General features: G+C 35.1%; 1 protein-coding gene across 1 annotated transcript in view; it reads right to left on the bottom strand.

Annotated features, from left to right (window-relative positions):
• The window catches only part of LOC111140884 (LDL receptor related protein 1B), a 1,957,146-nt gene that overhangs the window by 716,351 nt on the left and 1,217,211 nt on the right, over positions 1-23,584 (bottom strand). The window contains exons 20-21 of the mRNA XM_022493131.1: positions 16,591-16,671; positions 15,288-15,455 (exon numbers count right to left, since the gene is read on the bottom strand). Of these exons, the coding sequence (XP_022348839.1) occupies positions 15,288-15,455; positions 16,591-16,671 (249 nt within the window). The remainder of the gene's footprint in view (positions 1-15,287; positions 15,456-16,590; positions 16,672-23,584) is intronic.

Raw genomic sequence — 23,584 nt, 5'->3', positions numbered from 1 at the left:
TTTGTAGGAATCATGTGGTTATGAGTTATGATTAAATTTACTTGAGATCAAAGCTAACAATATCATTTATATCACCAAGGCAGTTACTTAATCTTTTTAGATCTCTGTGTGTTTACCTAGAAAGCAAAGAGTCTACAGGGTTGTTGTGAGGAATGAATTGCATATCAGGAATGTAAGTAAATAAGTAAATAAGTAAGATGGTAAGTAATTATTTTAACTACAAAATTTTGTTATTTTTGCTGTTATTTTCTATGATATAAATATTCACTTCTTGAATTTTTCTCAATTTATAAACTTTCAAAAACTGTGTCAGGTGATACAGTATCATGAAGATGCACAAAGTAGACTTACTTCTACTTCTTAAGTGTTTCTAGAGCAGTAACAACAGCAACAAAAATAAATAAAATGAGTAGGAATAAAGAAGTTCATTGGATAGAATATACCTGTTCCAATTCACAGAAAATCTATAGGACTAATTTTTTTGTTGTTTATAATACCTTTACTCATACTAAAATTTAGAAGCAACCAAGATATTCTTCTGTAGAGGAATGGGTAGATAAACTCTGGTACATCCAAACAATGGATTATCATATAGTGCTAAAATAAATGCACTATCAATCCATGAAGAGATGTGGAAGAACAGTAAATGCAAATTACTAACTGAAAGAAAGAAATCTACAAAGGCTATGTAAGATAAGACTACATAAGATACCACTACATAAGATATGACTCCAACTATGACATTCTGGAAAGGGTAAAACTATGGAGATTGTGAGTGCCAGAGTGTTCAGTCAGCTAAGCATCTGACTCTTGATTTTGATTCAGATCATGAATCTCAGAGTTAGGAGATTGATCCTGGCATTGGTCTGGGTGTGGAGCCTGCTTAAGATTCTCTCTCTTATAGGACTAATTTTTAAAAGTAACAACTGCAAAGAGCACTTCTACTCATCACACCCAACTTACAGCAAAGGCATTGGGTTTAGGATGGCTTCCTTCCAAAAAAGAGACTTTTTCTACTTTTCTAGTCTTGCAAATCATTCTGACTTTGGGTATATAGAGTCTTCATGATTAAACAAAATTCTTGTGGGGATCCCTGGGTGGCTCTGTTGGTTAAACTTCTGCCTTCAGCTCAGGTCACAATCCCAGGGTCATGGAATTGAGTCCTACATTGAGCTCCTTACTCAGTGGGGAGTCTGCTTCTCCCTCTCCCTCTGCCACTCCCCCTACCTGTGTGCAGTCTCTCTCTCTCTGACAAATAAAATCTAAAATAAATAAACAAAAATACTTGCTTCCACACACACAATCAACAAAGATGGTGCAGTCTGTGCACATTCAAGAGATATATATGGAATGTGATACAGCAAACTTCCACCATATTTAATTTGTTATCTGCAGAGTGTACTACTTAGCAGTACAGCCTAACTACTACACTGGTAAAGAATGCCGGGACAGGTCTCATAAACAAAATATTGTGAAGTTTCAAACCTAGAGTCTTTTTAAATGTAATTTGAGAATCTTATGTGATTTCAATATTCAGGAAGAACAAAGGAGACAAATCAAATGGAGTTCCAAAACCTAAAGTGATTCCATGGTGAGGAGGCCAGCTGTCATGCAACAGTGAAATGGCTGTTTTCTTTCACTGACTACTTAAACTTCCTTGAAAACAAAATACAAACTTTGGCTCAGCTGAATTTTATAACCTGCAGTATGAGCTCAATCATGTATAAAAGTTGTATTTCAGGTAATTGTCACTCAGTGATTCCAAATATTTAATAATGGAAGGTACAGTCTATTGATTTTTCTATATTCTGTAAAATAAGAGTTGAAGACTGGCAGCTCATATATTGAATCTGTCCTTCAGTATGTTTAATTTGGCAAACATACTATTGACCTCTTAAAAATCTGAAGATTTCCTATAAAAATATCTTGATTTTCCAGTTCCTTGAAAAGTAAGATTCTTGGGCTAGCATCCTTGCAAGGTAACAACTGCTATAATACATTACATGTATTAACATATGTATATGTACATATAATGTAAATAAACATCATGTGTATTAAGATCCTATTTAATTAAATATTAAATTAAATTAATATCCTATTTAATTTAATCCTATTAATATCCCATTATAATGAAGAGATGAAGATACACATTTTCATTGTGTTTTCCCTAGTGGATTTTTTTTTTCCTTGGGGGAGGTGGACAGTAGGGCAAAACTACATTTTCTTTTGCTTTTGAATCTACTTCTGAAAAGCTGTAGGGAAAATTTGGTTTTATTTTTGCTTCAATATTAGTACTAATTTTACTCTCTTGTGCAAATTAGTATTCCTTCTTTGTAAGTCCACCTTATGGATATTCATGAATAATCCTGAAATTCATCACGCTTCTCTCTTTGCAATAGTTTCTTAGAATTTAGAGACAAAATTATGAATCATTTTTCATATATGTATTTATTTGGATCAATCTTACCCTCAGATTTATTTACACTGCTAACTCTTTTTCTGCCCTTTTAAAAAAGTCCTTCCTCTTCATCTTTATAGTATTTTATCTTTCCAGGTTATTGTTTAGATTATTTCTGGAATAATAAGCATGTTAAACAAATAAAGAAACAGGACTGTTATATGTAAGGAAATTTTGAGAAGAAATAACATATTTTACATTTAAAATTACCTTTATTGAGGAAACACTTTATTAGCTCAAATAAAATAAAATGGTATATACCAAATCCAATAGTATATTTCTATTCCTCTTCCCATCCTTTATTTCTTCAGGTACTATGTTGCCTCAAAAATATCAATAATAATGAAAGGAATTCTATGTTTAACCACTTATTGTCAAAGTAATGCTTCGGCTCTTTTAAACATATTTTGAATTTGGTTTCAAAGATCTAGTTCTTTAAAGTCATGTTAGATCATTAACCCAATGACCTAATGGGAAATTCTCAAAAAGATTTATGTAAACTCAGAAATCTAGATAGATTAACCTGATTCAAAAAAGAAACTTGCAAAAGGTAAACTGCTGCTTCGGGAGAAGGGGTTGCCTGTGATCCAGCAGTATGGGGACTTTACATGTAGAATCTAAGACTTTTAGCTCAATGTTACTTACCGCTGGAAATAAATTGTGGCTACACAAATCAAGGTGGCATTGATGAAAGGGAGACTATGCTGCTATTGTCTGTGTTTGTTTTTTTTTTTTTTTAATAATTCCATTTGCATTTTCTTTGCTTCGCCTGGTATTGTTTGGTTTGTCTATTTGTACTTCATAAGTGAATCTACTCATTTGTTTTCTTATTCTAAACAAACATTTATCTTATAAATCTAAATACAAATGTGATGTTTCCCTGAAGCTTTTCTTTTCTTCTTCCTAAACTACTCATGTCTAAACCTCTACAGATTGGTATACTATTAATTGACACCACAATCAACCAGATCATAACAAGTTTAAAATGAGGGTATAGTCTGAAGAAGGAAATACAACAACACCATCATAAATATCAAAATCTAAATGATGAAATAATTCTTTTTAATAATGCTTACATACATATCACTAATGTATCCCTTCTGGATCTAGTTATATTATTTCCCCAAACCTGGACTCTCTTCCTATTTATACTTCATCTATTAATGTCCATAATTTTCTTTAAGACTCGATTAAAATAAAACAATTATATAGGATTGGGTTTCTTATTCTGGTTTTTGCATATTCAGGAATTCATGGATAAGCTTTAGAGATTTATAAGATCTCAGATTTTATGTGGCATTTTACATTATTATATATCTTTTCCCTCTGTGGAAGGAATTCAGAGCTTTTTTTAACTCACAGAGAACTCCAAGGAGAATTCCAAGACCAATTTAACACTTTTCTGTTTTTATTTTTAATTCCAATTTTATATACCTTGCATGTGAATAGTAGTTTATATGGCATTTGATTTTGCTTGGGCTTCAAATTCATCATACTAGAATGAATTAAAACCCAGTGAAAAAAGATCAGTCATCTGTTTCTTTTGATTTTGAGTAAAAATAAACAAAACTGCTCATTGAGAGAACTCATTTCACAGAAACAAAACCCACAAACAAATATGCCTATATTTATACAGATGATAAGCAGCAGAGATGATATTTATCCCACATAATTAAACTTTAGAGACTGCTTTCTTTATCATTGTACCATTTCTACCTTTTTGCAAGTCTTTTCTCATGTAGAGTGTAAGAATAAAAATAAATAATCAGCTCATATAACAATTACGAAGTAACGATATTTGTTTTTGTGTTTCAAGTACTTTTGTTCAATCTATTTCTTTTCAAAAAAGTGTAATCTTCATTTTATTCTGTTGCAAAGTCATCGTGAAATTTGGTCTTTTATGAAAATGAGACAGTACCATAGATTCTTACAACAGAGGAAAAGAAAAGAGTTCTGTTCATGATTAAGAGTCAGGCAGGGGCAGGGGAAGAAGTAGAATGGGAAAAAAGATAATCTGCACTGTTAGCAGCATTCATAAAATTCTGTGTAGTGTGAGATGGAGAAGGGGAGAAAGAGAAAACTAGACTGGTGGGCAAAGCCTGGACCTTGAATGGCCCTGCATGCTTTGCTAAACGGTTTGGATTTAAGCCTGAAAGCTACTGGGAATCATAGAAAGACCTTTCGCTAGATTCTGATAATGCTCAAATACACAATATTTATAGATCACTTGGGGAGCATTGAGACAATAAATAGAAAAAGAAAAAAAATTCCAAGATGCTTTAAATTTACAAGGATATATATACGTTTGTGTGTGTGTGTGTGCAAATATACATATATATATATATATATATTTCATTAGCTCAAACTCTCAAAGTTTATATTAAAGTCGAGTAGACCATCACACACACACACACTCACACATAGTATGCACACACATTTTTATATTCTTTCCCTTTCCATGTCTCCTCCAATTCCCTCACATAAATTAAAAATACCCCAAAACCATTTTTCAATATCTCTTAGGCTTGGGTGTATGTTGATGTTTAGAAATGCTGTCCTCTGCCAGAAAACAGGAAAAAAAAAATGTGGAGTTTTATTTCCTCCTAACCTCTTGCCAAATGAAATTTGCTTCTGTTAACAGTTGTTGATTTTCCCCTGGATGGAGAGCTGCATTTCTCTGAGGAGCTTGTGATGACCTTTCCAACCGGAGTTCCAGGCGCCTGTGGTTTCCTAGAGTCCCAGTTGCTTAAGCTTCGGGGCTTGGCATACAATCTATCTTCGTAATATGGCTTGTCCCAATGGAGTGTTAAAATGATGACTGTGTTTATATGTATATGCTCATGCTGCTTTACTGTTATGTTTTCATGTTGCTGATGCTGGTTTTATTTTTAACTAATGCAATTTTATTGTATTTTTTCCCTGAAGCTATTTAAACCAAGCATTCAATTTGGGGAATCTAATAAATAAATAAATGCAGAGCCCTGAAGGAAATGTGGCAACCAATGGTAGAATTTATCCCAATATTTAAATGAATTCACTGTGACTAAATACTTGCAGTTAGAAGACTAGCAATTGTACACAGACATAAAGGAATTTTTCCTCCGAAAGCTAAAAAAAAAAAATGAAAATCAGGATTGAAAAATATATATACCATGCTTTTGTTTGTTTGTTTGTTTAGTCAGAATACATTCTTTGGCTTACAAGAAACGTTAAAGCCCCCCTGAGAAAATAACTAATAATGGTGTTGTAAATATAATGAATTATTTAAATAGTGAGACCAATCTGGGTAGAAAAAAGCTACTTTTTTATTGTTTTAATGGAGTTTATACATTAATCTGTCATTCATTGTAAAATGCTTTGAAAAGTAAAAAGCACTGTGTATACAGCTGTGCATACAGCTTCCTGTATTACCTCTAATCACCATGTGTCAGTCCCTATTCGGTTCCTAACTTGAATCATTACGCATTAGTAATTCCTGTACTTAAGGCAGCTGTTTGCTCCAGATACGTAGATATTCTTCACTTGCCTAAAAGTACTGAGAATCAGTTGAGTGGTGTTTCATTTCAATAGTTCAATAGTTTCATTTTATTAGTTTCATTTCATTTGCCAGCAGGCTGTGGACCTAACCTTGGCCTTTCTGCCTCAAGAGAACCTTAACATTCCCTTTAGGAGGGTAGGCTTTCCTTGGTGTCTACAGATCCTCAGGGGAGGGGTGCTTGTTAAAACCTGCCTCCCAGACTGTAGAGAGCCAGTGCCAGGGTTGATGGGATGCACTGTTCTGCTCTTCTTCATGTTACATGGGACAGACTCCCCTGGGGCTGTTGCCTGTGTGATGGCAATATAATCTCTGCTGTGAACTAATAATGAAGTAAGCCTAGGACCTCCCCTCTTTAACTTGTCTTCATCCCTTTAGACCTTGACCTTGATGATGGTTAGAGATGCTATATCATTTGGTTATTAATCTGACTGCCCCTCACTCCCTCCCAACCCAAGACACTTTCAGGGCATGGTAGTTGTATTTTACTTTCAATCCTACCAACTCTTTTTATCCTTACATGTAGCCCTCACTGAGGATTATCCTGATAAGAAGTTGGATGAAACTATCAAAACCATTTATTAGTACATGGGATTTAATGGGAACTTTAATAATAAATAAGAGACCATATTTCATATCTTTAATGTTTATTGTCTGGGTCAGTTAGAAAAGTGGAAGTAAAAGAAAAAAAAAAGAAAATTTGAAGAGAAGAAAATGGGAAAGAAAGTGTGGCTACCTAAGTACAGAGTCAATTACTATAATACTAAAATGATTTTAGTGTTGAAAACGCATAGACACAGAGACACAAAAAATATACTGAAGCAAAATTTCTAACGTATGACACTAAATATCTACCAGTAAAGTAAAATATATAAGTGAAATTCTATGTAAAACAAGTAAAATGTTGTTTTTAGTTCATTAAAATTAAGTTTTGGGGTGCCCAAGTGGCTCACTCAGTAAAGCATTTGACTCTTGATTTTGGCTCATGTCATGCATGATCTCAGGGTTGTGAGATCAAGCTCTGCATTGAGCTCCGCACTGGACATGGAACCTGCTTAGGATTCTCTCTCTCCCTTTCCCTTTGTCCCTTCCTACCTTTCCCTCTCTCTAAAATAATAATAACAATAATTAACTTTTGATATTTGGAACTCTACCATGAGCATTCCATTTAAAATGTAATATCTCATGGAAATGAACTTCTATAATATCTAAATGTTAGAGTACAGAATGTATTAATGTGCTGAATTCCCTATGTAATCGAGATATCTATTTTTCCATTTATCGTTCGAATTAGCCAATCACCTTAATAGCTATGTTAGATACCAACTATTAACTACAACAGGTTGCAATACAGATATTTTACATTTAGAATTTACTTCTTGGCTTAGCAATACACTTAGCTCACAATAGGCATCAAATATTTACTGGAAACAATTTTAAAATATTATATCATTTAATTTGATATTTTAAAATAATGTGGAACATTCTTACATAGAAATAATGTGTATGAGTGCATACACACACACACACATACACACACACACACACGCACACATATCTGAGGAAAGGCCAGAGAATATTATTTAGAAATTATTAATGGCTTATATTTTCTTTCTTTGGACTTTTTTTTCTCACCATTATTTTTTGCCTTTGTCTTAAAATGTTGATTCTATGGAATGGGCATAAAGGATTATTTAAAATTATAGTTCTTTTAGAGTGTGTCTCCACTTGTGTTTTAGATAATGGGTCAGCAAGCTATGACCTGCAGACCAATTCTGGTCCACTACCTGTTATCATAAATAAAATTTTATTGGAACACAGTCATAAGCATTTGTAGACATACACTCTATGGCTTCTTTCGTTCTAGAACAGTGGAGTTGGGTAGTTGCAATAGACAAGATCTAAAATATTTACTCTCTGACCTTTTACAGAAAATATTTGTCAACTCCTGTTCTAAAATGGGGAAAACTCTGGTTATGATTCATAGAACATCCCACTTAAGTGCATACATATCAACAATAACAACACGTTGTGCTGAAAGATTCTGATTCAGGTGAATATTCTGTGCCAGGAAGGTCATATCCATTTAAGTGGATGCTCTTATGCCCCAAAGTTATTTGTGGGAAGGTTTTAGATGCAAATAATGACAATTACTTTTCCTTGGGAGGCCCATGTGTACACAAGTACCCACCTAAAACCAAAACAAATTTCTTACCAAAAAGTGAATAAATCTGGTCATTACATTCAGGAATATAATATCTAATTGCAAATTCAGTTGATGTTCACATAAAGAAAGAAACAAAGGCTGACAGTTCAAATAGGCTCTGAAAGAATCGAACTACCCACTATTTCACAGAAAAAAGACAAAGTTCTATCCTATTGCTTATTTCTTCACTCTCACAAAAGCTTGGCACGTCTCAATTACTGAAAGGTGAATTAATTATTTTGTAGATCATCCATGCCCCTTATCTCTTTTCTGTGTGTGTGTGTGTGTGTGTGTGTGCTTTTTTTTTTTTTAATTTGCCTATTTTCTGCTGAATGCCTGAAAGTCCTACCATTTCACTGATCATTACCCACAACAGGAGAAGAAGGAAGCAGAATTTAAGACTATGGAAATGAATTCGCTCTTGCCCTTATTTTTTGGCTCCATGAAAAGAAGAGGAAACAGGCTGAGGTTCTTCATTAAAATTAAGTCTTTTTGTTACCTATTGACTTTTGTTATTAATTATATCTTTTAAAAAACAAGAGATGTTCCTCCGCTTAGTGTCAAGATGCATAATTATCGTCTTAATACAAGAGCTAAATTTATCTAAGAATAAGTGTAGATCTATTATTAATTTTCTGTATAGTTAAGATGAAGATAATTAACTTCTTCCTATTTTTATGAACTTTTTTTAATATTTAATTTTTAAAATTATACTTATCAGATTCCCTTCAATTGTCCTGATAATCACAGATAATGCTAGAAACATTATGGATTCTCAGAACAGGCTTTGTTATTAATTGATTCAAAAGCCTTGAGTCTTCTTTGCTCTTGATGTAAAAGTTGTTTGCAGTATTGAGGTTAAAATGATCTTTAAGGAGCTATTTTGTCCCGGAAAACAAAAAGAGGTTTCCTATGGATAAAATCCATTAATAATTAACATCTCAGTGTTAACATTTCCTGAGGAAAATAAATCAATTTGTGAGAGAATAAAGTTAAGCCAGACAATTTGTATCTCATTGAAAGTAAATATTATACCTCTCTAAAAATAGATGAAGTTTAAATTTGCTTTTAATTGTATTTTATCAAAAAACAATCCATATTTTCATTAAAGAAAACTAATTAAAAATCATTAGAAGAGATCATATGATTTTGCTGAGTATATAATTTTTTAATTTCCTCAAATTCAAAGACAGTACTTTATTCATTCTCAATAAAATTCAGTGACTGAGACATAACAGCAGTTATTTTGATTGTGTGTTTTAGTAAAAAATAATAGAAAGAACCTCAGAATATTTTCATAAAAGAAAAAAAACGGATGATTGAGTCTGATTGTGTACAGTATTTATTGGTATCTTGTTTTCTATGTTGTTAAGATTAAACTGTGCTGCTAAAAACACGATGGGTTCAGTTGAGATGGGATATGATATAGACCAGAAGTCAAGAGATAGTGGTTTTATTAAAAAAAAAAAAAATCAAAGATTTATTTTATTTTATTTTGTTTTATTATTTTTATTGCGCTATGTTAGTCACCATACAGTAATCCATTAGTTTTTGATGTAGTGATCCAAGATTCATTGTTTGCATAAAACACCCAGTGCTCCATGCAATACATGCCCTCCTTAAGTTTTAATTTCCCTTCTCTCTATGCTTAAATGTGTAACTAAGTCTTTAGCCACAGATCAAGCTTTGATAACTGCACTGCTCTGGGTGGATTCAATGTCCCTAGGTAGGATATTATCCTTTTTTGTTGGCTGTACAGTCTGACTTTTCTGGATTTTCCACAAAGAATTTAGCATAATCATTTAAATCCAAAACCTCTCCCAAACATGTCTTTATGGCTAAAAGTTTTCAGTCTTAAACCTCTAACACAGAACATGATCGGATCCTTCTAGGAAACAGCAAGTTTTTGTTATTTTTATATACTCATAAGAATAATTTTATCTAAATGAGCCCTTTTCCTCATACATATGATTAAATAACTGAACCAAATGATCTTTCATTCTCTCCCACCTTTCTAAATTTTCTAAGTCTCTGAGGTAAAACTTTTTTGGCAGACTAACAGAATCTTTGGGTGACTGAAGAAATTGTCTTTGTGAACAGAAACAAAAAAAGAGGCCAGATTTATTGCGGTTATTTAATACAATGTTCCAGGTTCCTTCTAGTACCCTTTGGGAAATTTCATTACAATGACCTATAATAAGTAGAAAGTTCTTTTTTTTTTTTTTCTATTAAGGAAAAATGAGAATGTAATTGAGAAAAATATAGTAATTACTGGGAGATCATATAAATGTTATGCTTAAAGAGTTAGGAAGAAGGGAAAGGGTGAATTATATCCCATCCTTACAGAAGCAGGGAGCTGGATGGAAGAATAAAGAACAGAATCTTTGCTTGAAATGCCAGGTGTGTAATCCTAGGCAAGTATCTTAAACTGTCTGAGTAATCCTTATTGTGAGGATTAAATGGAATAACAAATGTAAAACGCCTGGCAATTAGTGGGTTGCCAACATATGCTAACTCCTCTTCCCCCACTGAATTTTTAGTAATGGAATCTTCTCACTGGCACTTACTGTTAAATAATAGATACAAAAAAATTAAGCTCTTTGTATCTCTCTGGAACTTACTATCTATTGGACAGAGAGGATGTAAACAAAAATAAACAAAAATAAAAGACAAGGGAGATGTCCTATCTATTTTATTCTGTTGAATCATGGACTAAAAGTGCAAATATTTATTGGATAAATGAAAGGGATTATATTTTATTAAAGAGATGTACATGAATAGATCAGTATGCCTAGTCTTAAACATCAACATGAAAATAAAACACAAGATCTGGAGATAAGTCAAAGAAACAGAAAAAAAAAAAAAAGTTACCAGATATATAATACAAAACAAATAAGGGTTGGATTCTGAGGGTATAATCACATTTTGTGGTCAAGAAATTAACTCTTTCATTCAATAATTATTTAGTGAGCATCCCCTGTGTATTAGATATTATACTTGACTATGAAACTACAAAAGCAAAATTATTCTAGCTTCTGTCTTGTATCTGTGAACAGGGAAGTAGTACATCAAATTAGTGAACAAATGAATGAATGAATGAGGATAAAGCCCAAAAGAAAAGTGAGTTTCTAAAGCAGAAGCAAAGTTAAACAGTTAAAGCAGAAAAATATGACCATGTGTAGGAATGCATATTAATAATATTTTATACTTAAACTGCCTAATGGATTTTGGAACTTGTTAAAGTTTATTCATAATAAATCAAAATTGAAGGTCAATACATATTTTTAAATTTGCATTTAATTTGTATTTGCGATGTAGATAAAAGATCACATATATTCTATCATCAGCCAGCTCATTTATTTAGTGCAGCTGGCAGTAAATTTTCCCTTTTTGGACAGCCAAACAGAAGGCATTAAAGAACAATGACCAGGGGTGCCTGGGTGGCTCAGTGGGTTAAAGCCTCTGCCTTTGGCTCAGGTCATGATCTCAGGGTCCTGGGATCAAGCCCCGCGTCAGGCTCTCTGCTTTGCAGGGAGCCTCCTTCCTCCTCTCTCTCTCTCTCTCTCTACCTGCCTCTCTGCCTACTTGTGATCTCTGCCTGTCAAATAAATAAATAAACAAATATAAAAATAAAGAACAATGACCATAAATCAGGGTCAGAGGACCCTTCAAAGAAAAGAAAAATCCAAACATTTGAGGTTTGGATTGCATTTAGAAGAAATTGCAAAATTTAGTCAAAATCAATTCTAGACAACCTGTTCCATTATCCATCAAGTCTGTGCTGAAATTATTGGGTATAAATTTTTACAACAATTTCTGAAAGGAAATTGACGTAAGGAATAGCTGTCTAAAAATACTAAAAAAAAGAAAATATGTATCTTTGCTTTAGAAATGTCTTATTCCTTGGGAGAAATATGGTTGAGACTGTTCCCCAAAAGAGTAAAAGAACTACCCCCCTTCCACATTCATAATTGAATAGAATGCAAAATTTCAGTTGGAGTCTAGTTAAAAGTTAATATTTTCTCAGCCAGGTTCATGGACCACCTGACTTATATCTGTGGGTCTCTGCTTGAAGAGGTTTTTTAAATCTGAAACTAATCTGCAATCCAGAATCAATGTCTTTGAAGTAAGAGGAACTTTATCATTAGTACAACTTGTTTTTTTAACCTGTGAGGAAACTTAAGCAGCAAAACTGTATCTAAGTCATCAGACTCTTATTTTCACATATGTTCCATTGTATGCTGTTGTGATATTTGCTATCACATATGTCTAAACATTTTCTGGGTAGCATGAGGAGATTCAGTTGCAAATCTTTGGTTTGGCTTGGTGTCATTTATATCGTTTAGGAATTTGCTGTGCCTGAGAGATGTTTAGAATAAAGTCTTAGTTCAAGTTAAAAAAAAAAAAAAACAAGAAGTTAATTCAAGAGTATTTTTGCCCTTTTGAAAACAATCTGAGTTGAGAGAAACTACACCATATGCTCTTTTAACCTAGGCAATGTACAGCAAAGTGCTGAGCAATTATATGGTGGATTTGATCAGTTTTGACAGCCTGTCTTGAAACTCAAGCCAGAATCCCCTGCTCTTTCTACCACAGCAGGTTTCAAGACTAAATTATATGACTAATTACATCAAATTTCTACTTTACTTTGGCAATGGCCTTACAAAATCTGCATGTGTAAAATGACTTTCCTAATCAGCTTTAACAATTCTATCTGTCATGATTATTTTAGAACTTCTATATCAGAATACATAAAATAATGATGGATAAAAATATTTGAATGCCCTCTGAAACACTGAATTATCTTGTACCAAAGTCATCCTAGAACGTTCCCATTCTTTCTTCAATTCCTGCAACTCATATTCATCAAATAGAGTGTTTGATTAGAGAATTTATAATCTGATAAATATAAATCAGTTCAGGAAGTTCTCCTCATTCTTTGCTTGAAACATGTCCAAGAACATGTAGATTATCTGGATAATTTCTTTAGTATGTATAATACCATAATCACATAAGAAATGCATGGTATTCACATTGACAGTATATCCTTTACAGTAATGTAATGTACTTGTGAAATTGAGGTGCTCTAAAGGTGAAGGTCATTCACATTAAATAGACAATGATTTTATAATAATCCAAACCTCAGAAATTACCTAGTAAAGCTGCAAGGAGATGGACATTCACTTGAGATACTCATGAAACTAAAGCAATCTCTTCAAAACTTAATGTGCAATGATCATTTTAACTTAGAGACACAAACACATAGAAATGACAGATGGGATATCACTTCTGAGATGAAAGTAAATTAACTTTGGGGCAATTTATCTTTCACAGAATATTAGGTGCAGTGCCTGCAGACCACAGATGTACACCTCATGAGGAACCTACCAAGACATCTGTGAGGTGGGGGAACTGTAGTTTATATTCAAAGTGTAACTTAGTAATGGCATGTCAACCACACCCCAGATGAATGTTTGAACATATAAGATAAAAAAAGAAAAATAGGGGCGCCTGAGTGGCTCAGTGGGTTAAAGCCTCTGCCTTCGGCTCGGGTCATGTTCTTGGAGTCCTGGGATCGAGCCCCACATCGGGCTCTCTGCTCAGCGGGGAGCCTGTTTGCCTTCCTCTCTCTCTGCCTGCCTCTCTGCCTGCTTGTGGTCTCTGTCTGTCAAATAAATAAATAAAACCTTTAAAAAAAAAAAAGAAAAGAAAAATATTTTGAACACCTTTTCCTTTTACATATGAGGTGAGTGATAAGTGAAAAGCTCTAGTTCTTATATATTAGTGGACCTACTAAAATAACAGAGAAAAGGACAAAAGAATGAGATACAGATAAAGAGGGGTGGGATAGAGAGAAAAAGAGAAAAAGGGAAAGAGGAGACAGAGGAAACGAAAGACAAAAGGAACCACATTAGAGGAAAAAATATAGAAATTTTCCATTTTATAAGTTGTTAAATATTTGCATAAGACAAATATATGTCCTTGGAAAACACTTTGAAAATGATTCCTTTCTTATGACCACACAATATATGCCCTCCACCCCAGCATCCAATCCATTAAATAAATCACTTTATGTTTTATGTCTGTTTGCATGCTAGATTTTAAATACTGAACACATTTCTTCATCATTTTATTTATCTTTTGGTACAAGCACAGTGCCTGGCATATAAAAAGTGTTCAATAAATATTTGTGGAATAAATGAAAGATTGAATGAAAAATTCTTCCAATTTCTTAAGCAGAAGAAAACTTCTACTTAAAAAAAAAAAATGTTACTGGGAGCGTCTAGGTGGCTCATTAGGTTGAGTCTGCCTTGGCCACTGGTCACGATCCTGGAGTTCCCAGGATTGAACCCCATCTCAGGCTCCCTGAACAGCGGAGAGTCTGCTTCTCCCTCTTCCCCTCCCCCAACTCATGTGCTCTCTCTCTCTCTCTCTCTGTCTTTTTATCTCTCTCTCTCAAATAAAGAAAATCTTTTAAAATATAGTTACTGATTGTATGAATGTTTGGCAGGCTAATGATTTTTTCTGTGATAGTTCCCACATAATTTCTAATTTATTAACAAGTCCTACAGCTGATCAAACTTTGCAACTGACAGGGTCAGGTCTGCCGTGGATAATGTTGAGGCCCATGGTTGCAGTCTCCTCCTCTTAGCTTGCATTCCAGAAGTCAATCAGTGGGAACACATCATCACTTACTAGGGGGTTATTTCAAACCTTAAGGAAACAAATTTGGTGTTAAAATAAAATAAAAATTTTGCCTTTCTTGTTTTTTGTTTGTTTTCCTTTTGGGATGGGTTTGGGTTTAGCAACTTAGAAGTTGAGAAGAGAAGATTAAAGGAGTGGTAAGTAAAGCATTTAATAAAAGTAGGAAGCAAAAACTACAGAAGGTACCAAAGGATAAGGAGGTATAAGGAGGAGAAACCAGAGAAATTAAAGAGCCTAAGTAAAGTGATCGGTCACTTATTTTACACTGTTCCAGATTTTTTTTACCTGCTGAGTAAATTATTTTTATATAATATTCATTCTGAAATATTTAAATATTATATATCAATTTAAAATGAGAGTTCATAGCTTCACAAATTACTAACCTTCCCTGGTACAATTGGTTTGGGCTTCATCACTGAAGTCTCCACAGTCATTGTCACCATCACAGGCCCAATGTCCTGGGATGCATCGGCCACTAGAACATCTGAACTGATTATCCAAGCAAGAGTGAACACAGCCAACCTCGTCACTGCCATCCCCGCAGTCATCATCTGGAAAGAAGCATCCACATCAAGGAAGTGAAAACTAACCAGGAAGAAAACCCTCCTTATGAAATATCTATCGTTTCTTTTTGCTATATAGAGTATTCTTTTGTTTTTGATAAAAGAATGATAAATTAATGATGAGCATTTCCCACAGTGAGGAAGATTATCTTTTTAATATTGTTTCACTTCTGATTGAGTATCAGCTAATAAACGAAGAGGGAAAACAAAACTTCACTTTGGATTTTAAAGCTTAATTTCTATTTCACTCAGAAATGACTAACCATTGACTAAACAAATCTATGCAACACGAAATAATTGTAAAATGGGAGAACAATGGTGATTGCAAGAATTTCATGGAATGATATAGCTGGTGATATAATTATCATGGAAAATTGTTGTTTAGACCTATAATCCCTATGCCCCAGAGTTTATAACCACATCTTTAATTCAGAACCTTCTTTTCCATTCTCAACACGAGACGTCACTGTGTACCCTTCCTCTACCGACTCGTAAGTGTGTGTTTATACTGGGGAATTGTCACTGTCATTAACAATGATTTATATTCTTTATTAACAACTGTTGCAGGAGGGAGGTGAGAGGAATGTGAAGTGAAAATTGATTAAACTGAAATCAGTGAGTGAGAATGTATGATTTATACATAATTCATTTACCTGTGTTTGGCATAATTTAGCATAATGATACAATTGAGTATAAGAAAACAAACATTATTTGTACATAAAGGGCAAGGTGGCAGAGTTGAGACCATTCGGATAATTCCACAATAATTTATAAACTCCTCCAACCTGAGGTGACAGAGCACTTTACATCAGTGCTTTGCAGAACCTGAATCATCCAGGTCATTTCTTCAATTGTCCCCTTTACTTCCTGTCTGCAGACTTAAACTATGTCCAGCATAATGTCTGAACACAAATCTCTTTCTAGCCTCAAGGGACAGATCGAGTTCCATTATCCTTAATGCAAATCCCCACTGATGAGCCAGGTGCCCCCTCACCACTTGTCTTAGCCATTTTGCTCGGCCCTGCAAACTTCTCGTACAAACTACATCTGAAGGAGGTGAAGCAGCATGGACAGCCAGGCCCCCAATCAAATCAGTGCAACATAGGGAACATTTGGTACTTGCCAGAGTCGCAGTGCCATTTGCTGCTAATGCATCTTCCACTTTTACATATAAATTGAGTTAGTGGCTCACAAGTTGGAAATTCTATGAAAGATAGAAAAATATTCAATAGGAAAGAGGTTATTGACTGTGCTTGATTTAATTTGTATCTCATTTGCTAATGTGACCAGAACTCCACCCCTGTCTTTCACAAAAGGCAGAGGAAACAGTAGATTAACAAATATAGTGACACAAACTTCTTAAGTACATAGGATACCCATACGTTTCATATTTTTTAAATGAGTACTTTACAGTGACTGGAAGCCTCGGAGAATCATTTGATGAAGAACTGTATTCCCTGAACTGCACTACTGACAAGAAGGTTTGGAGGCAGTTACAGTCAGACCTTGTACTGGCCCTTGGGACTTGGGCTGGTCTAGCAGTTACGCTTCCCAGAGATTCCATTTACACCTATTCTGGATTATTCCTTTCTAAGAGTTAGGACTTTACAAAATATTCAAAGTCATGTTACTTGAGCATTTTATTAGTATTTTCACCAGTGAAGCACAATGGCGATGGTGTCTTTAGGAAACAAGAATTTTGAATGACATTGTTACAAATTTTATAGAATGATTTTTTTTTTTCCCTTAAAAGCTATGACTTTTTTTTTTTTATAAATAAAGAAAACTTTATTTTTCACACTTCTGGAGAGTCAAAGTTAATTCAAGGGCAGATTCAGTATCTGGTCAAGGACTAGTTCCTGGTCCACAGATAGTTTTCTGCTGTGTTCTCACATGGCAGAAGTGGGTGAGAGAGCCCTCCAGACTCTCTGTTCCTTTTAATAGGACACTACTTAGTGTCCCTTTTAAGAGGACACCCATTCATAAGGTTCTCTGCCTTCATGACTTAAATACCTCCAAATATCATCACATAGGGGATTAGATTCCACTATATGAATTTGTGGGGGGACACAATCATTCAGTTTACATTCTGGGAGGACACAAACATACAGTTCCACTATATGAATTTCTGAAGGGACAGAACATCTATGTTTGAGATACTTTCCACTGTTCTGTTTGAGAACCACTATGATACCTGTAAGAATTCATGACTTACAGTAATTTTGGAAATTATTCAGCCTTTTTATTTTGAATATTGTCTCTCCCCCATTGTCTTTCACTGCTACTTCTTCTTCTTTTTTTTTTTTAAACATATAATAGATTTTTATCCCCAGGGGTACAGGTCTGTGAATCTCCAGGTTTACACATTTCACAGCACTCACCATAGCACATACCCTCCCCAATGTCCATAACCCCACCCCCCTCTCCCAACCCCCCTCCCCCCATCAACCCTCAGTTTGTTTTGTGAGATTAAGAGTCACTTATGGTTTGTCTCCCTCCCAATCCCATCTTGTTTCATTTACTCTTCTCCTACCCCTTAACCCCCCATGTTGCATCTTCTCTCCCTCATATCAGGGAGGTCATATGATAGTTGTCTTTCTTCGATTGACTTATTTCGCTAAGCATGATACCCTCTAGTTCCATCCACGTCGTCGCAAATGGCAAGATTTCATTTCTTTTGATGGCTGCATAGTATTCCATTGTGTATATATACCACATCTTCTTTATCCATTCATCTGTTGATGGACATCTAGGTTCTTTCCATAGTTTGGCTATTGTAGACGTTGCTGCTATAAACATTCGGGTGCATGTGCCCCTTTGAATCACTACGTTTGTATCTTTAGGATAAATACCCAGTAGTGCAATTGCTGGGTCATAGGGTAGTTCTATTTTCAACATTTTGAGGAACCTCCATGCTGTTTTCCAGAGTGGTTGCACCAGCTTGCATTCCCACCAATGCAGTTGTAGGAGGGTTCCCCTTTCTCCACATCCTTGCCAGGATCTGTCATTTCCTGACTTGTTAATTTTAGCCATTCTGACTGGTGTGAGGTGATATCTCATTGTGGTTTTGATTTGTATTTCCCTGATGCCGAGTGATATGGAGCACTTTTTCATGTGTCTGTTGGCCATCTGGATGTCTTCTTTGCAGAAATGTCTGTTCATGTCCTCTGCCCATTTCTTGATTGGATTATTTGTTCTTTGGGTGTTGAGTTTGCTAAGTTCTTTATAGATTTTGAACACTAGCCCTTTATCTGATATGTCGTTTGCAAATATCTTCTCTCATTCTGTCAGTTGTCTTTTGGTTTTGTTAACTGTTTCCTTTGCTGTGCAAAAGCTTTTGATCTTGATAAAATCCCAATAGTTCATTTTTGCCCTTGCTTCCCTTGCCTTTGGCGATGTTCCTAGGAAGATGTTGCTGCAGCTGAGGTCGAAGAGGTTGCTGCCTGTGTTCTCCTCAAGGATTTTGATGGATCCCTTTCTCACATTGAGGTCCTTCATCCATTTTGAGTCTATTTTCGTGTGTGGTGTAAAGAAATGATCCAATTTCATTTTTCTGCATGTGGCTGTCCAATTTTCCCAACACCATTTATTGAAGAGGCTGTCTTTGTTCCATTGGACATTCTTTCCTGCTTTGTCAAAGATTAGTTGACCATAGAGTTGAGGGTCTATTTCTGGGCTCTCTATTCTGTTCCATTGATCTATGTGTCTGTTTTTGTGCCAGCATCATGCTGTCTTAATGATGACAGCTTTGTAATAGAGCTTGAAGTCCGGAATTGTGATGCCACCAACTTTGGCTTTCTTTTTCAATATTCCTTTGGCTATTCGAGGTCTTTTCTGGTTCCATATAAATTTTAGGATTACTTGTTCCATTTCTTTGAAAATAATGGACGGTACTTTGATAGGAATTGCATAAAATGTGTAGATTGCTTTAGGTAGCATAGACATTTTCACTATATTTATTCTTCCAATCCAGGAGCATGGAACATTTTTCCATTTCTTTGTGTCTTCCTCAATTTCTTTCATGAGTACTTTATAGTTTTCTGAGTATAGATTCTTAGTCTCTTTGGTTAGGTTTATTCCTAGGTATCTTATAGTTTTGGGTGCAATTGTAAATGGGATTGACTCCTTAATGTCTCTTTCTTCTGTCTTGTTGTTGGTGTAGAGAAATGCAACTGATTTCTGTGCATTGATTTTATATCCTGACACTTTACTGAATTCCTGTACAAGTTCTAGCAGTTTTGGAGTGGAGTCTTTTGGGTTTTCCATATATAGTATCATATCATCTGCGAAGAGTGATAGTTTGACTTCTTCTTTGCCGATATGGATGCCTTTAATTTCCTTTTGTTGTCTGATTGCTGAGGCTAGGACTTCTAGTACTATGTTGAATAGCAGTGGTGATAATGGACATCCCTGTCGTGTTCCTGACCTTAGTAGAAAAGCTTTCAGTTTTTCTCCATTGAGAATGATATTTGCGGTGGGTTTTTCATAGATGGCTTTGATAATATTGAGGTATGTGCCCTCTATCCCTACACTTTGAAGAGTTTTGATCAGGAAGGGATGCTGTACTTTGTCAAATGCTTTTTCAGCATCTATGGAGAGTATCATATGGTTCTTGTTCTTTCTTTTATTAATGTGTTGTATCACATTGATTGATTTGCGGATGTTGAACCAACAGTGCAGCCCTGGAATAAATCCCACTTGGTCGTGGTGAATAATCCTTTTAATGTACTGTTGAATCCTATTGGCTAGTATTTTGGCGAGAATTTTTGCCTCTGTGTTCATCAAGGATATTGGTCTGTAGTTCTCTTTTTTGATGGGATCCTTGTCTGGTTTGGGGATCAAGGTGATGTTGGCCTCATAAAATTTGGAAGTTTGGAAGTTTGGAAGTTTTCCTTCCATTTCTATTTTTTGGAACAGTTTCAGGAGAATAGGAATTAGTTCTTTAAATGTTTGGTAGAATTCCCCTGGGAAGCCGTCTGGCCCTGGGCTTTTGTTTGTTTAGAGATTTTTGATGACTGTTTCAATCTCCTTACTGGTGATGGGTCTGTTCAGGCTTTCTATTTCTTCCTGGTTCAGTTGTGGTAGTTCATATGTCTCTAGGAATGCATCCATTTCTTCCAGATTGTCAAATTTGTTGGCGTAGAGTTGCTCATAATATGTTCTTATAATTGTCTGTATTTCTATGGTGTTAGTTGTGATCTCTCCTCTTTCATTCATGATTTTATTTATTTGGGTCCTTTCTCTTTTCTTTTTGATAAGTCTGGCCAGGGGTTTATCGATCTTATTAATTCTTTCAAAGAACCAGCTCCTAGTTTCATTGATTTGTTCTATTGTTTTTTTGATTTCTATTTCATTGATTTCTGCTCTGATCTTTATGATTTCTCTTCTCCTGCTGGGTTTAGGGTTTCTTTCTTGTTCTTTCTCCAGCTCCTTTAGGTGTAGGGTTAGGTTGTGTACCTGAGACCTTTCTTGTTTCTTGAGAAAGGCTTGTACCGCTATATATTTTCCTCTCAGGACTGCCTTTGTTGTGTCCCACAGATTTTGAACCATTGTGTTTTCATTATCATTTCTTTCCATGAATTTTTTCAACTCTTCTTTAATTTCCTGGTTGACCCATTCATTCTTTAGAAGGATGCTGTTTAGTCTCCATGTATTTGGGTTCTTTCCAAATTTCCTCTTGTGATTGAGTTCTAGCTTCAGAGCATTGTGGCCTGAAAATATGCAGGGAATGATCCCAATCTTTTGATACCGGTTGAGACCTGATTTAGGACCGGAGATGTGATCTATTCTGGAGAATGTTCCATGTGCACTAGAGAAGAATGTGTATTCTGTTGCTTTGGGATGAAATGTTCTGAATATATCTGTGATGTCCATCTGGTCCAGTGTGTCATTTAAGGCCTTGATTTCCCCTTTGATCTTTTGCTTGGGGCCGGGCTGAGTAATCCGCTCGGGTTTGCTTTCAGGAGCTTTTGTTCCCTGAGCACTTTCTGTAGAGTTCCGGAGGATGGGAATGAAGATGGCGGCCTCCCAGTCTCCGGCCCGAAGGAGCCGAGAGCCCGGGGCCCCACTCCTCAGTGCGCCCTCAGAGAACAGCGCCCAATTACTCCCGTCACCCTGGCCTCTGGCCGCGCTCTGAGCTGACCGAGCCTGCGACCGGTTCAAGGTTACCCCGAGTTTAGAGCTCACTCCTTGGCTCTGTCTCTATAGCCGGCTTCCCTGTTCTAATACCTGTAAGCTCTGTGACACTCAGACTCCCCTGATCCTTCTGTGACCCTGCAGGACCTGAGGCCACGCTGACCCCGCGCCAGCTTCACCCCGGTTAAGCCTCTGAAGCGATGTCCCTCAGCGGAACAGACTTTTAAATGTCCCGATTTTGTGCTCCATTGCTCCGCCGCTTTGGATTCACTTCTCCGCCAGTCCTACCTTGCAGAAAGTGGTTGATTTTCTGTTTTTAGAATTGCTGTTCTTCTTCTCTTCAATCTCCTGTTGGATTTGTAGGTGTTTGCAATCTTTAGATAAGCTATCTAGCTGATCTCCTGCTACCTGAAGTAGTCTCAGCCTGTTACTTCTCTGCCATCTTGACTCCTCTCCAACTATGACATTTTTAAAGTCTATATTATTAACCTGTGGTTTTTGGCAAGTCACCGCTAGGTAGAATAGTAAAATGTGAGCAAATTAATTTTGCATGATAGTCACAAAGACATAGGTTGTGTATTATTTTCAAAATAATATTTCAAATGAAATTGAAGGCTATGATATTCATCCTCCCTCTTAAAATGTTAAAACAGTAAGTCAACTCTGGAGCCTGTGAGGACTCTCTCCAGTGCGTAGTTGAGCTGGGACAAAAGAATCAACCAGACTGACAAGCAACAGTATCCAGTGAATAGACTATAAGTGATAGCCATCTCTAGTACTGGTAACTTGTCCAAATCACAACAAAAATTGATATTATTTCATTAATAATATGTAAGGAAAGTGGTAGACTCATAACAGATCTGGTTGGTAGGGAATTGATTACTTGCTTTCCACTTAAAAAACAATTTCTTTGTGTGAATTTACATTTGAGTATATTCCCCATAAGTTATTGGAATTTGAATGGAAATTATTCTAAAACTGAACAAATCTTAATTAAATTTTGTGATTACCAAAGACATGCCTCAAGATATACATTTTAGAATAAATTTAACTTTTTAGAAACAAAAAAAAAGTGACTAGAGTCTAAATATACTTCAAAAACAGAAGTAAAAAGGAGGCAATTACTGATGTGAAGAGACAAAAGACTATATCAAAAGCTATCCATGCAGCAACTCAACAAATTTTCTGACATATAAAGGGAAGCACTTGAAAGAAAAGTGATAACACCCAAGGCATAATTTAATCAATACTTCTAAGAGAGTTTTCTTTTGTTACCTGACAAGATAATGAAAACTTATGTGTTTATCTTTCAAGAATCAACAGGGATGTTGTCCAAAATATTTTTTCTTCTTTAGATAAACATTTAATGTTTCGAAGATGTACAGTAAACATGAATAATTACTTTAAACAAAATATTAGTATGTTATGGTTAAAATGAGTAAAAAACAAAATGCAGCTTCTAAGATATGATGAGATCTAACTTTTAAAAATAACACTGCATCTTTTTGAATCTAGAATAGATTAATTCACATTTTCAATCTTTCTTCATAAACTTAGGAACATATTTACCAATATCATATATTTAAGTTGGAAAAAAAAATAAATCATCCCAAGCATTTGGAGACCTCTGAAATTTGGTAATATTTCATTGGGGAATTTTTCAAATGACCTTTAAGATTCTACCTCTTAAGATTCGAAGTCTAAAAATTGTCCCCCATACCCCCCCAAAAAAACCTGGAAGTTAGTTTGCAAAAGGTAAAAAAAAACAAAAACAAAAACAAAAAAACTTTAAAAGTAAATAAAATAATCTAAAACCCAGTGTACCTTCAATCTTTAAGAAAATGAGTGATGTATCTGCCCAAAGTTAATATAACATACATACTTGCATATGATGTGTATGTGATCTTAAATAGTTGCATCTCATTCCTGATTTATTTTTTCACTTAATTCTTAGTTACATTGTTTCTTTTGGCAACCTCCTT

This window comes from Enhydra lutris, unplaced genomic scaffold (genome assembly GCF_002288905.1).
Source record: "Enhydra lutris kenyoni isolate GAN:26980312 unplaced genomic scaffold, ASM228890v2 scaffoldscaffold1, whole genome shotgun sequence".
Taxonomy (NCBI): Eukaryota; Metazoa; Chordata; class Mammalia; order Carnivora; family Mustelidae; genus Enhydra; species Enhydra lutris.
The sequence above is the reverse complement of the archived record's forward strand: the minus strand, read 5'-3'. Positions and strand labels throughout refer to the sequence as shown.